The 16,617-nt window shown below is 37.5% G+C and overlaps 1 protein-coding gene across 8 annotated transcripts in view; it reads right to left on the minus strand.

Moving 5' to 3' along the window:
• Window positions 1-16,617, minus strand: part of RAMP3 (receptor activity modifying protein 3) — a 52,005-nt gene that overhangs the window by 25,403 nt on the left and 9,985 nt on the right. For 3 of the 8 annotated variants that reach the window (XM_048049004.2, XM_048049014.2, XM_048049015.2), the window contains exons 2-4: window positions 15,241-15,327; window positions 8,494-8,538; window positions 6,497-6,629 (exon numbers count right to left, since the gene is read on the minus strand). In XM_048049004.2, coding sequence (XP_047904961.1) covers window positions 6,497-6,629; window positions 8,494-8,538; window positions 15,241-15,327 — 265 coding nt within the window. The other 5 variants (XM_048049012.2, XM_048049011.2, XM_048049005.2 and 2 more) reach the window with 5 other exon arrangements.

Genomic DNA, 16,617 nt, shown 5'->3' on the forward strand with positions numbered 1-16,617 from the left:
GAATTCTTTTCAGACATATAGAATGTTACTCAAAAACATTGCAGAAGATGATCCAGGGACCCAGCAACAATACAGTGAACTTTTGCTGTGCAAGCACATTTGTGATTTGCAGCATTTTAGCATGAATTTGTCTAAAATAAACCATAACCACTGTATTAATGTGTCTACTGAGATATAAATCCTGACACAAAAATGCACACACAGCCCTAAACGTCACAACCGAGGAAGAGTGGTACTCCCTTTAAATCAGTACTACTCTGGATCTAAAATCACACACGTGCTGGATGCTCAAAGGTTCAGCTCCAAGAAGCCCCACCTCCACCTCAGGACCCCGCAGCCAGTGTTTTCTAATAACTGACTCTTCTCATTCAGAGGTGCCCTGCCAGTGTTAGATGTAGGTATGTAGGTGACCAGGTCTATACCGGAGCAAGAGCCTGCACTCGCACCAAAGACGTGCACTCAGTGTTTCAAAAAGTTGGTCTTTATTTACAGTATACTCCTGCTTTACCAATCATTTTTGTTCTTTTCCATCTTTTATGTGAGAAATACAAATGCAGAAATCCAGAATTTATGTTTCTGTGATAATGCTGAAAAGAATGAGCCTAAGGTATCCACTTTCTAAGTATGAGATATGTTATTGTGAAAAAGAATTATCTCACTTGAATCAGTCCCTCAGCTTAGCTGCAAAACAAATCCAGTGATTTTCTAAGATTTTCACATCATATTCCTCTTCTACAGATGTTTTGACATGAGCAGCTGGATGTGATCACCAGTCAGCATCTGGATGAGACTTCTTGCAGTAGTCAATAGGAAAGATGAAGAAAACTTTCACAACTGACCAAGAAAATGTCTCAGTTTGGAGGGCTTTTGGCCCACTTCAGTCAAGAAAGGTTATTAACTCAAAGATTTAAGAACTAGGGGCATATAATATCATCCTGTTTCCTTCTACAGTTTGTTTTCCCATTGATATCAATGTCAACGGGCTTTCTTTTAATATTTGACTATGTTTCTTTGCAAACTAGTCACTTCTATAATTAGCTTAGTTAGGTCAAACTTGAACAGGCAAAATTTATGTTAACTTTAAAATTGAGCAACAGCTTTAGGATTATTTTTTCAGAAGATTAGATCAAATTTGGCTCTAGTCATATACATATTTTTTTCCTTAATTCCTTTTTCAAATCTTAAACATCTGTACAGAACATGGGTGGATCTTCTTAGTAAATTTCAGTGGGAATGAAGCCTATTGCTTCTGTTTATACAATTCATTTTTGATGTAAAGGGTTCTCAGAAAACTACACTGAGGCTGTATTGAAAAGAAAACAATTGATCAGGGTGGAGATGGACCTCAGACCATGCTCATGCCAAAGCATAGAATTCCATCAGGTACATGTTTACTTGCAACGTGTCAGCTTTGGACATGTAGCTAAAGACAGGTTTTTCCCTCTCCTCTTCTGCTAAGGACTCAAATTAAAAACTTTGTAAAAAATCAGAATTGTAACACCTTCCAGGTGCCCTAAAGCAGTGCCATATCTCAGCAAAACTGAGGGGCTCTCTAGGTCATAGACAGACATGGGGTCAAAAGAAACATAGGAACAGCAAGAACAAGTCTGTTGCAATTAATTATTTTGCTGAAATAACAAATAAAAAATAAAAATAAAAAAATATTATTTATAATTTATATATATAAAAAATATTCTCCTTACATATACTACTCTGTCAGAACTCTCTTCCAAAACATAAATTTCTGTTTCATTCCTAGCCTTTTAATCCACTACTGGCAAACACAGAATGATTGGCTGGGAGCTCCCAGGGAAACAGATATGTGACTGTTGCAACAAGATGATTGTTCCAACAGTAATATAGGCTTCAAATAACAGAATGCCCTACACTGAAATAGATGACACATGACTAACACAGAGAATACAGATAACAATGAAATCCTTTATTTCTCAATTTCAGTCCAATACCAAATAAATGTTACTGAGGCTGGTCTGTCCCCTCAGGAAACGGTCAGTAGATTCAAACACTGGGAATTTCATAACAACACTGTCTTTTGGATATTAACTTATGAATTGTTATTTCATTTATTGTTCAAGCTGGAAAAAAAAGCACTCCATAGTTTTCTTTTTTATCCATGAGAAATGAGTTTCGGGATGTGCTCCTTAGAACTCCAAGTTGCCATGCTTCTCTGGAAATTCAGTTTAAGAGAGGATTGTTGGAGTGACAAGATGTGTAAGGATAGAAGATGAGTGACTGTGCAGCAAAAGACATACAAAACAAGTAGGCATCCATTTGTCTTTGCTGAAAGGAATTTCTTTGAAGGAAGATCATTTTCTGGACTCATCTGTCACCACTGTCCCTAATTACATCGGAGAAATTGGTCGGCTCTAATGGGAAACATAAGGATACTCTCTTCACTGTATCTTTCACTGTCCAGAATCACACAGCATCCTGCCCTCTTTTTTATTTCCCAATACATTTGCTTAAAGGACAGTTGTAGGATTGCACTCTTTAGTGACATTTGCTTCTCAGTGTCTCCAAAACACAACGTGCATCTTTTGCCTAAAAAGGGATGCTTCTGGCAGCTCAATAAAATGAACATAACTCTAACAGCTGAATCAGAGAAAGGAGATGGCTTATGCCTAAATAACTACATTGTGGACATCTTCACTTTTCCAGCAGTGACCCCTTGATTATTTATTTCTCTGTATTCTTAGTCTTTTAATTGCAGAAAAAAAATAAACAAGCCCAAATCACTGGGAAATCCACATACTTCTGAACAGAGGTGCCTGGTAATCTGTAAACAAAAGGAGTATGTAAATGCCATTAGCCCTATCACTATCACTAAAAATACTTGATTTCTAGAGATGATAATGATGTAAAATCAGGAAAGGTGACAGGACTGTGCTACAATACCATTTATTTTGGACAGTTTTTTTTTAGTGAATGTTCTTTGAATCAAGTTACTGGATGTATCCATGTGAAAAAAAAGTAGTACAACTCTTTGTCTTTAAGAAATGCAGTGCAGGATTAACCAATAGCACGTATTAATCTAGCAAAGCTTGATATCATACACTAAGTAAAAGCTTCTAATTAATCAAAGCTCTTTATATACGTCACTTTTCAGTATAAATTGGTACTAAAGTTTTTAGCATTGACATGCCATGTAGATCTGTATTTCCTACATTTGTATAGTGTTTGTTACCACAGCAGCCAATCAATCAACCAGATTGTTCAGTTGCATACTATAATTCCCTGCCATTTTAACTACCTAGTCATGTTTTTATCTTCAGAGCTATTTCTGAATAACATAAAAGCACCAACAAAACTGTGAATGACTGATCCGCTTCCCTTTTGTCACTGAAGGTCTCCAGCCTTTTTTTTTTTCCTTTTTTTCTTTTTTTTTTTTTTTTTTTTTTAATAAAAGGGGTGGGGGGGTTACTTTTCTACTTTCTGGTTGCCTTTCATATTCCAGCATCCAAACATGAACCATTGAAACCCATGCGTCTAAACAATTTGAAAATATTTGAAAACCCCACTTGGGCCCTTAATATATTTAAGATTTCAAAAACTTTTGACAATCTGACCCAAAAAATGTGTGTCCTAATTTCTGTATGAATCCTCACAGAAAAATAGGAAAACTGATGGGGAAAATTTTACCAGACAGTGCTTCTGTAAAATGTTACTTGGTATCTTGATATTTTGTAGTTGATATGTGATTGCTATACATTTTCAGCAAGATCAGGATCAGCTTCAGAGATTAAAAGTCCCATTTTGTTTTCCAGTACCAGTTGCCATACATGACAGCATCGCCTGCTTAAAACTAGCCAAAAGTGTGGTTTTTAAAGAATACAAGTTTGTTAAGAATGAAATCGGGAAATAAGTAACAGAGCTGTCAGAAAATCTTGCAGTAAAACTAAGTGACAGCAAATTGAAGTCACTGAAATCTCTCTCATGACTGTTTGGCCAAGCAGTGAAATAATGCAGATTAATTGATGGCATTCTTCTTCCAGTGCTGCATATGAGGAAAAATCAGGAAAGCTTCAGACTGACAGGTAATTTCAGGAAAAAAAACAGCAGGAATTTTCTCATACACACAATGAAAATAACACCAAAGGGGAAGCACTATCACAAAGAAGAAAGGCATTTTTAACCCTATCAAAGGGTTCTTAACTAATTGAATTTCAGGAGAATTCAGAAACATCAATCACCTCCAAACCTTGGAAAAATCTTGCACGAGAATACTTAAACTCTTGAAGAAATTTTAGCACAAGGTGTGTAAAAAGCTGCCTGCTTTTTCACCTGCATTAACAAAGGCAGTCTACTACTTTGACTCCTGTAAGTATCCTTCTCTCCTGCAGTTAATCCCATTAGTTAAGGATACTTACCAATATGAACAAGATATCACCAAAGAACTCAGTTTCATGATTATAATACATTTGTAAAGGAGATCAAACAGGGCAAAACTATAGTGCTTCCTTCAAAATAAGTAAAATTACTTTTTTACTTAGATGAGTACAACCCAACTCATTCTATAATTCTGTGAATTGAAAAATTAAAATTATTGCTCTATAACATAGAGGTATTTGTACTTGCAGTACCTGTATTGCAAAACTTTTTCTTTGTATACAGATGCCTTTGTCAGATTTCAATGCAATTTTTGCTAGCTGGACAAGAAGGGCTTACTTCCCTTACCTCCTGGTGCTCTTCCCCACAGTTACAGGGGAAATTCATGAACATATGTTTCACTCCAATGCCATGAGCTCTAAGACTTTACCCTTTAAAAGGCTGAAAGGTTGTAAAGTCACCCACCATGTGAAAATAAAAGTCCTAAGGGAAAACATCTAAGTTGTAAGATTAAATTATGAAATACTGTCAACAGGTGGAACATCTCAACATGGATATCGATGGTAGGGAAACATAGGGAACTGCACATAGCAATGAAGTACATTTCATTATCTACCATGTCTATCAGTTGGTTAAAATCTTGCATAATACACATGAGGTGATACTAAATAGGAGAAAAGATCGGAGACCATATGAGGTAAGAATGTAGCTGGGGCAGATGCGGAAGCAGCTGCCTTGCGACTACCCTGCCTCTAGAGCAGCACCCAAAACAGCACCAGTGCTGTTTCAAATCCAGTAAGATGTTCTGCTTTAGGCTATCTTGTATCACACCAGAGCTAATTCATTTGAATCTCATTTTCTGAAGTGCTGAACAGCTGCAGTTTCCTCTGATTTCAGTTGGTGTAAAGGGTACTCAGCACTTCCGAAAACCAAGCATTATGCATGAGCAGACATGCATCGAAGAAGCTGATGCTCCACAAAGCCAAAAATGCCACAAATTACACAAGCCCTGTGAGTTTCCTCCAGAGTAGAGTTTGAAGTGTGCAGCTTTGTAGAGAGATGTCTAAATAGCTCCAGCAACTACAAAACAGAAATAGAGATAAGATAACCTCACTGCTGTCAGTCTTGCAGTACTATGGTCACTCAAACAAAATACACTCACTCTTCACGCTCTCTGGCAGGCATAGAAACAAACTGCAGCAGTTTCAATACAACACATCATTTTATATTTGGACAGGATAGTTTCATACAAGAGGTGGATTTCTGAATTGGTGTACGAAGAAATGTTATTGTCGTCTTACTGAGAAGGAAATCAGAAGAGGGAACTGCACAGAGGAAAACAGGCTTGCATGATTTTAAAAGTACATTGCTTTAGTAATTTAAAAGAAAAAAAAACATGGATTTAAGTAACATTTGTCTAAATAGTAATGAAATATAAAGTAAATATAAAAACAACTGCCTGAGGTAAAAATAATACCAGCTAGTGTTGATTAACTCACTGGTTAGTTTTCATTAATGTGTTCTATTATGCACACGCGAGTTAAATGGGTCTACCTGTGTTCATGTGGCCACATTGCAGGGACTTAGGAGCTACAGCTTAGCCCTATGCAAGTGGGAACCAAATACAGGAGGATTTTAATTTATCTGGAACATAAATATTTTACATGCGTTAGGGATAACGATAAATCCTGGCTTCCATTATGTGATAAAGCTATCCAGCACCAAACATAAATTGTTGTGAAAGGTGTTCTGACATGAAAAGCTGAAGAAAGGAGTGTTAGTGGAATTATTTCTTCATGAAGCATTATCATGAATTTTCACTGTTGTCATAACTGAATGATAACATGAAGGCAAGTGAATGGCTAAGACAAAAACACCTTTCACTGACTTCAATATCATTTATGTTGAGTAGAGTAGAACATTTTCCTGAAAAGAACTGCCCAAATTTGGCAAGCCTAGCCTGGTATATGTGAGGAATAAAATAGAGATGTCCAAACTATTACGTTTTAGAGAACTTGCACATCCTTAATAGATATTATGCGGTTCACTGTTCTAAGTATTTGAGATCATCAGGGTGTGTTGTTTGTTTGTTCTTAAGGACAAATATTGTCGTATAGTGAGAACTATCAAAACTCAAACTAACTCTTACATGATAAATTCTGTCAGGTTGCACCATTTTTTGGAGTCCACTTTCTTCATCATCTCTTCAAAGAATTTTCCACAGGCAGGCAACTTCTCTAACATGAGAGATTCATTGCAGACTTTAGTCTGTTGATGTGCACCTATGTAAGATAAGAAAGCACCTTAAATGTCAAATATTGAAATAGAAGAAGCACGAACACATAATTTGCAAACTCCTTCACATAATTCTGCTTGCCTCTTTCTGTTGGAAACCTAAACCTAACATTCCACTTCTTTTCCTTGTATTAGTTACTTTGAAAGTAGGATCCCATCATTCCTGAAAAGAATTGGTGGCTTTTTCCTACTTCTTCCTCTGCTGCTCCAGAGGACCTGAAATCCTACCTTCTTCCATGAAAAAGGAATCTTACTTGCTGCCTACTTGACAACCAAGTACTGCTTTACGGTTTTCATTTTCATTATCTCTTTCCTCAGCTTCAGTTACTTCATTCACAGTTGCTACATAAACAACAAATACTAGTAACTTAAGGCTGTCAGGAAATTTCACAACAATAATCAAAGTTTCTCCCAACTTCTCCCTATTCTCTAATTATGTTCTAATTTTATGTTGGCCAAACACAGTCAGGTGAAGTATGCAAGTCTTCACTTAAAGAGAAGTCAGACACAGCCCTCACTCTCAACAGTGTACTGTTGCTTACTATTTAGTCCAAAATTACTGAGGTTAGATGGTTAGTTTCATACTTCATATCAAGACTAACCTGTCAATCAGAAACTTGAACATCTCCATTCAAAATGGGATATGTGACTGTAAAACAGCCTCAAGTGCACGTTACGTGTCCCAGTCATGAAGATGACGGCTCCTTCAGAGCCCAGACAGGAGCGCCTTTTGATTTAACTCAAGCTATCACAGATTACTTCAGACGGTGAAGTCACCGACTCACTAATTCCATGTGCAAATCAAGAGACAGCTATCATATCTGTTGGAAGCATGAAAACAAGCTTTCAAACAACAGCACACTCATAACTAGACAGCCTATTCTAAACCTGAGAGCCTAAGCCTACAGTTTCACACTGGCCACAAACTTCTCCAGGTGTACAGATGACTAATTGGGACTATCTGAATAAACCCTTTACATCTGCCCATACCTCCTTCAGCACATCTGACTGGCATAGCTCTCACAGCTGACACTAAGCCTTTGTCAATGTCAGAAAAAAATCAGATCTACTATTAATCAATAGTGACAAAAATGGTGACAATTATGAAATAATGGGAGTGTAATTTTATCCTCTGGAAGTTAACATGATACTATGAACCTTTTTATTTGAGCATTCCCACAAATACATCTGGCAGCTGCAGCAGTTATAAATTATATACTTTGCAATGCTAGATGTGCAGATGAATATTAAAGCTGGACAGAATTCAAAACCAGATATGATAGTCTTATGTCTGACAACTTAAATCCTGCATTGATGCTTGGACAAAAGTTAGGCAATGCAGGCTTTCCTGGCAGGGCAATCTAAACTGCCAACTATCACTTGATTTATAATCCTATAAATCAAACAGAATACAAGTTTCTTCTCCATTACATAATGTACACTGACAATTTACTCCAGCTCCTTCTCAAATGAGTGTTTAAAATGAATTTTCCATAGCCTTGGTATTTTTGGTTGGCTCTCTTTAGAACTTCAGTATTTTGCAGGGTTGTAAGAAAAGTTCTGATAGAGACATCTGACAGTAACAATATGACAACATACTAGTCTGTCTAAATCCCTGGCCAAAGGGATTCAAAATTATGAATAATTTTACAGTTTTACCATCTCTACTGAGACTGACCTTTACAGAATACTGAAACACTCTCTGTTCATACAGCCAGTGGACAAGATCAACGATAAAAAAATGCCTGATGGTTGAATAATTGAAATGAGATAAAATGGAAGTGCTTCTCAAATGGCTGTCACTGACAACATAGAAATTTGTAAGTTTTGAATTTTAGAAGTAAAGCTCACCTGCTAATCCCTCACCTGCTAATCCAAGCGTCATTAGACCATTAACTAGAAGGGGGAAAAGAGAGAGATCAGTTAGATAGCTTCATTCTATCATCTAAAAGAATTAATGCAGATACAAGCAAACTTGAACATAATTTATGGTTCAAAAGAATATCAGTATATTCAAAATGTTAATTTGAACATTAGTTTTGGTTTTATTAAAGAGTAAATTTGAAAGGAAAAATGAACACTTAGAGAACATTATGTTTTAAATTGCTTTTTATCTATCCTTTAAATGGGAGAATCACGCAGACTTGTTATGGGTCTGTCTATACCACTCTTTCCTGTAATTTCCAATGTAAAGGATTAGGAACAGCAACATTTTTTAGTTTCTTGAGACTGCTGACATGAAAGAGCTGGAGAAGCTAACACATCTACTTGAAATGTAGGTCAACTGCACATTCTAAACTGTAAAGTACCCAAAAATCCCTTTGCTATTAAAATTAAGCAAGCACAGAATCATAGAATAGTTTGGGGTTGGAAGGGACCTTAAAGATCAAAGTTTCACTACCCCTGTCCTGGGCAGAGACACCTCCCACTAGATCAGGTTGCCCAAAGCCCCATCCAACCTGGCCTTGAAAACTTCCAGGGATGGGGCATCCACAGCTTCTCTGGGCAATCTGTTCCAGTGCCTCACTACCCTCATCATGAATCCTCATCATAAATGTGTTCCCTGTGCATTTGGAAATGTAATCTTGTATTTCATGGTCTCCACCTTTTACACAAAGGAGCCGTGCATTTTGGAAAAAAAAAAAAAAGTTAAAAAACCCTAAGCATCTCATGCAGATGTCATGTTAACCCAGGTATGTCAGAAGAGCATCCAAAAGGAAACACAGACTATGCCAACAAAAGGAGTCTTCTGATCAGCAATTTGCACTACATCCAGATGGATGAAATTAACAGAAGCCCACTGTGTTAGCACAGCACCAGCCACACTTTGGATTTCACAAACATAGCTAAGAGGGATGTGGCTTCAATTATTTTTGATCTCCTACAGAAAAAAAAAAATGCTGGCAAATATTTACAGTGTTAACCTTACATCAGAAATGAAATGAGTAATTTCACACAGATGGTTGCCTCCTGCTCCTTTTTCAGAACCAGCCATGTAACTCCAATAAAATAAACCAAGATACATGTCACAGAATATCAGTCCCAATCATATTGATTCTTTGCCTTCACTGAAATATGCCAAGCTCTCAACTGTTAAAATTGAATTGTTACATACATACATCTGAGAAAAATTTAGGTCCTTACAAGGAATATATTTTTATTCCAGACAAGCAATAATCTCTGCATTTAGTTACCAATGAACCAGAATGTACTGAAACCGTGAAGAGCAGGAATCCATGTATTAGATTTTTTTTTTGCATCTAAACACACAGGTGAAACATTATTATACACTCTGATGGCTGTATCTCTTTCATAAATAAGGCCTTTTTTTCTCCCAAGGGTATTAGTTATTATACTAGTAAATACACTTGATTCCCTGCATAGTTTTTCCTTTAATCTGTACTTGAAAATGTGCTTTATCAAGTCTAGAAAATTGAAGATCAAATTTAAAGCGCACACTCTATGAGGAAGCCAAACCCACCTGTTTTTAGGAAATAACCTAGATGCACTACCATACATGGTCCCCTTGATGACCACAGACTGCACCTGCAATTCTTACTCTATTATTTCCTACCATTGATATCTAAATCCTTCATAGTTATTGTTGCAGTGATCCTCACAAGACCTTGGTGAGGTAAATGAAACACAATTTACAATGAGAGAAAACCAGTAAGGGAAAATGTGTCCGTGTTTTATAAACAAGAGGTTGAGTGACTTCTCCAGTGTTATGCAGGGAAGCTGTGATAAACCAAGTACAGAATAAAGGCTCACAGATTTGTGGTCTCATCACAGATTCCCCTGGTCACCGAAGAACTTGTTTTTTGCTCTTTCTGATCTGACCAAAACAGAGTAGCACAGGATGTTTCACATCTACACTAAACCAAAGGAGTCCACATAGAGTCAGATAAGGGTAAAACAACAATAAACACTGGCACATGCTATTTTGCTCAAGCCTCATTGTTTTCTTTGCTCTCAGATATTCAACTCATAAAAAAGATTTAATCAGTAGACTACATTTTGTTGGTTGTGAAAATTTTCACAAAAAAACATGACCCTTCAGGCAGCCCTTTTTAGGAATGGTGAAGTTCAGTTTATTTCTTGAAAACTGATGTCATCATATCTCATAACACATGTGAAAACAAGTGGGTCACAGCTGCTAGAAGATGTTGCCATAATCCCAAAATAAACAGTTGCCAAAATACATCCCCATACACTCCTACCTGAACCAACAAAAAGGACGTTCAGTTTAACTGTACTAGTTGCCTGCATGTTAAATCATGTCAATAATAGATCACAGCAATGGCCTTCTATTTTCTCCATATACTGTAATAGAAAGTATGATTGCCCCTAGTGTTAGTGGAATCATACTACAAGACCATCAACTTGAAGCCAGAGAAAGAGGTGAAGGAAAGCACCAGCAAAGTACAGATGAGGAAAATAGGTTTGAAGAGCCTTTCATAAGAAAAAAAAAAAAAAGCAAACTATGATAAAGTAGTAGAAAATAAGAAAACCAAAAAATATAACAAGCTTTTATTAGCAATCTACTTCAAATTCTTGTACATTTAAAAAAAAAAAGTCCTAAACCTATATTGCAGCCTCTTATTATCTATACTATCCTTCTGTAAACAGACTCCATTTTTACATTAAAAAAGAAAGTCAGAATGGGATTCACAGCAATATGTAAATTCACCATTAGGATACATAAGAGGGAAACTGGTCTATAATGTTTCAGGTATAGAAACTTGATTTGCTGTGAGATGGATAAATACTTCTTTATGTTTATTTTTCTAATATACTGTTATTATTCATTGCTATTTTTTTTCAGAGGCTTATAGCCTTTACATCACAACTATTTCATAGATCAGAAACAACCTTTGGATTGCTGTGTGTACATCCTACTGCATGTTCCACTAATCGCTTTGCAATAATAATTTTGAAGACCTTGTATAAGTATATAAGAAGGAAATGTCAGAATATTATTTTCCCTTGCCTTAACATTTCTTGTGAATGCTGCAGTTACTGACAAGATAGATAGTACTATTTTTGAGAGGCTCCAATACTTCTTCAAAATAGACATGAAGTAATTCTTGTTTTATCTGACCACTGTGCAGTTTTTCACCAGCAATTACAGCAGTGTAATCCTACGCATATGGTGTCTGAGATACAATCAGTTTTGAAATTTTTGAAATTTCTGTGGTCTGATCCATAAACACATTTCTTCCCATCATGTTTTTCGCAAAAAAATAAAAAATAAAAATAAAAAATAAATGACTTCAAGTTGAACCTCAAGTCAATATCCCACTTACTTCTATACCTCTTTTTAAAGAGGATCCTGACAGTCACCATCATATAATTTATATCTACATTTCTGGACATCAGACCAATATTGGAAGTTACCCACTGAACAGCCATCTACCTTTCTCCAGAATCTGAAGTTTTATTGATAGCAGCACATTACTGTGTAAGAACTGATCTGACACACAATTCATAACAGCAAATAAAACAACAGTTTGAAATGACATCTGTTGCTCTTCAATCACGCACCTGTAAGTTGTTTGAGATGCAGAAGAGACTTGAAAATTCTATTAATATAATTTTTTCATACTGATCAAATCTCATTACTCACATTTATTTTATAAATCTAATTTTAAATACTGAGCAAATCAACCTTACAGAACTGTACCAAAGTTCTTCCAGGTATTTATTTCAATGTTACATAAAGTTACCTGTTGCATAGCCAGTAAATTCAACAATCTTTTATTTAAACCTGAAGTTATGCTGTTACACGTTTTCTTGCAGGAATGCACAGACACTTTAGGGTATCTAATCTACTAAAAAAATTAATGTGGAAATAACTTCACCTATGCTCTGACACAATGTCAACAAGTACCCTATTACACCACAAAAATACTGCCTACAGCTTGGGTAGGATTCCTTTATCTGTTGTCATGGGCATTTATGAGCTCAAGAACTTCACTGCACTAGAGTCTGTATAAATACAGAAGGAAAAGATAAGCTCAGATAAATGTCATGTGTCTGCCTTCCAAAGAGCTCCCTACAAGCCCTGAATGGGAGAATTTTCAAATGTATGTGTTCAGGACACCTCAGATTATAAAGAGGCTGAGCAGTCCTGAAACTTGATGGGAAAGCTTATGACGATCCTACACCTGAGCCCTCCTGGGACTTCCTGGTTGACAGAAGGAGCCAGTTCATATCTGGAGTAACTTTGGATCCACTTTTATCTCACCCCTCACTTTACCACAACTTTCTGTGGTGATGGGGTGTCTTGGGAGAAAAAAAAATAGTTTCCCAATTACAATCTTTGGATAAGAGGACTGTAAGACAAACCTTCAAATATATTTTGTCAAATATACCTTCTCTGTATAACCTCCATACCTACCTTCATCCAACTATCAACAGTAAGCATTTCCTAAAGGCAGATGAACATACATCTCTCTATTCCAATTTTGCATTGTGTTAAGAGTACACAGGCTTGTAATGCCAGCTCAAGCACAGTGCTGGAAGGAAGGGCAGAAGTACACTTAGTTAGAATATGGTCATGGAGCTCCCAGAGCAGAAACATGTCCTGACAGCAAGAGAAACATGAAAGAATTTATCGTTTCTGTACCTCCAGCTACAAGCTAAGGTTTGCTGCACCAGCTGTTGGGAGAAAACGGGATGATCCTTAGTTAGCATGTAAGACCGCTGATTGAGTTTCAATCATCTCAGTTCGCTAAGGATCTGACTCTGGCATATGCTGACATACCCATCTACCAAAAGCGAAAGCAAACATGATAACCAAGTTACTGAAACAGATTTGGCTTAAAACGTGCTATGCCACTGCCTACAGCTCAAAGAGAAGAGTCTTACCAGTTTTAGCTTCACAAAGGGCTATGAAAGCATAAGGTCATATAGCTCCCAGGAACCACACCATACACCTTGCTCAAGTACCTTAGGCATCTGACTGGTCCTCTCCATGCTGCAGCCCATCCTTAAGGATCTAAGTCTTTATCCTTACTGTCCTTTTAGGCCTACTTCATACTCCCACATACTGCAGATCTGGCTTATTTTTTTAAAATGTTGAATCACTTCTCTGAGCCCAGTTCTTATTCCAGCTAATCCCACCAGGATGTTAAACCCTCAACAGAGGTAACAGTGATATTATAGCATTAAATTTATACATAGATGTGCAAAGCATAAACTTCTTCTAAGAAAAAAAGCCTGAAACACACTCAGGAAAGCAAAAATTCTTGAGGACTGTCCATTCTGATGTGAACTCTCAGGCAAAGCACAGGGACCACTCACAATTGCCAGGCTGATTATGCACAGCATTGGCAGGGCATTTATCAGGGAGCATCAGGAGCAGGGCTGTGTGAGAGGGACAAGCTGGGGTGACCCATGGTGCAGTTCATACCCTTGCCAATGGGATGCTGCCGCCCCAGCCTGAACCAGGTGGGCAGAGCTGTGAGTGGATAACGTGCTGCACCAACAGCCCCAGCATGGCAGAGGACAAACCAGGGAGCATGGACATAAATGAGGAAATAGTGCCAGAGGCAGAATGGGAGACAAGGTGAGTTACTACTTAGGTTCACAATGCATACAGGAAAGCTTGCCAGCAAGCCAGAACGTGTGCTAGGGCCAGACCACCTATGGTGCACATCAGTGAATGCGACCCCCCAGACCAATACACAAGGTTCAGGGGGACCTGGTGAGGCTGTTCAGGGGACTTATAATGTGCTGACAGTCCTGACAAGCACATGAGCAAGTGGCAAGCAAAGTCCAGCCTTCTACCCAGTCTTAATGAATGTGATTCAAACCCTACAGCACAAGAAACAAACAACAGGAAGTTACAGGTAAGAACACGTGTTAGGAAAAGGCTGTAAAAGCAAACCTAACCTTTTAAAATACATAGATATGTCATGTATTAATTTACCACCTGGTTAAGCTAATTAGAAGAATACTTCCCCCTTTAGGATGTTAGAATTTCAAAATGTTTGCATCTCCCTATGTATTTTTTTTTCTGCTCTGTTACGCAAGGACATAAGCAAGTCAAAGATATTCCCAGAGCCTTCACTTCACTTGACCCTGAGCGAGGGCCTTCCCAACAGCTCTGCACCACCTGCAGCCCCCTGCTCCACCACCCAGGGCCAGCCCTGCTCTCCTGCTCCCTGACAGCGCATGCCAGGTCTCACCACCCTGCAAGGCAACTGCAATTGAACTTGTTCACTTGTTTCACCATCATCATTCAAAAAGTGGTCCAGCTGGGTATCTCTACCTACTATACAGTGAAATGTAAGCACATACTTACAGTAAAATGAACCACATCTTCTCAGGTGGCCCACCCTTTAAGAGGAAACTAACATGTATGTCTGCATTGTTTCAAGTCTAGGAGGTGTTGTAAAAGTACAAAAGGAAAAATAATGCTATTGGTACAAAAACTGAAGTCCCACCTGCCAATCTTTAAATAATCCTCACTACAGTATATATGACTCAGAAGGTTACCTTTTGTTCTCAGTTACTAACTGTACTTTTGACACTTCTCCTTATAAAAAGACCAGGACAGGGAGGGTGGACAAGGACAGGACACAGGAACATTACCATATAGTGTGAAAGCAGCAGAGGAAATGAGGCAACTGAAGTTCATGGAGCCAAGCAATGACAGGAATCCAACACAAAGGAAGGACGCTGGAAATAAACAGAAGCTTGCAATAAATATAGTACTTGGAAAAAGAAAAAAAAAAAGTGTCAAACTGGCATTCAAAATTGTCCCCAAAAGAAACATGCCTGTATCAGCACATGGACATGCAGGTGCAAGGTAAACAGCAGGGTAGATCAAATTGTTGGTGCATCAGTAAAGTATAATATCATCCCAGCTCTCTGTGACTCCTCCTACACATCACTAACACACTACAAAGCAATCTGGTTTTGGGAAGGAACACTGGGCTAACTAGGGGATGTGAGCATCCAATGTGGCACATATGAAAAGATTTTTACTGGGCTGAACTCAAAAGGAAAGCCTTTTTTTTTTTTTTTTTTTTCTTTTTTAATCCAGGTTAACAGTTTACCAGGTCTGTTAAAGGAATGTAGACAGAAGAGATACAATTAACTGATGCAGCTGGTTTTGGCTAGGGTACGACCTGAAACCTTTTTAATACTTTATATTTCTTCTCTTGTGTCAACTGCGTGTAAGACATTAGTCAAAGAAATGTAATATTTAAAACTAAATGTGCAGTTCAGTGCTGCACTTTATCGTGGTTTGAGGCATTATGTTATTGCCTTTGAATTGGTAAAGTAATTTCAGACAGTTAACAATTTTGGACATTAGAGTCTTCTTCCTGCAGAGCAAGAAAAGCATGAAAGGAAGCAATTTAAGCTTTTTCATTTCATCAGTGCAAATCAACAGGGAACGTTACTGAGGGCATCAACTGTTCAGTCTCATGTTGGTTCAGTTCCCCAGCTTTCCAGTGACTACAAAGAAACGTGCCAATTATTCTGAACTCATACTTCAATTGTGAATTTTTCAGAGCAGAAATACAAATGTCTTTCACATTCCTTTGTAAAGTGCTTAAAGCACTGCTGCCAGCATATAAATTGTACTTGACACTTTCTGAACAGCCTACATCTACTTCCAGAGTTGCTCGATGGGTTTTCTACTATTTTGCTTGAAACCAGTGTGCTTTCTTTATTTAAATAAATATATAGCCAGTGCGCAGTATTTAAATAAATAGCTTAATTTAAATAAAGCATATCAGTTCAACAACAGACTTAGGAGAGAGACTTTTTGCAATCATCCAAATATTTAGATCTGCATTACATGGAAGTCATGTGGCTCAACATGAAATGCCAAATGCTTTCTTCAACTCTTTCCTGTCCAATTATGATGTTTTTGATGAAGCACTGTGTAATTGATAAAATAGTATTTTTTACAACCACTGATCTTCAGACAGTAGATGAACTAAATATTCCAAAAGCAGA

This window comes from Anser cygnoides, chromosome 2 (assembly GCF_040182565.1).
Source record: "Anser cygnoides isolate HZ-2024a breed goose chromosome 2, Taihu_goose_T2T_genome, whole genome shotgun sequence".
NCBI classification, from domain to species: Eukaryota; Metazoa; Chordata; class Aves; order Anseriformes; family Anatidae; genus Anser; species Anser cygnoides.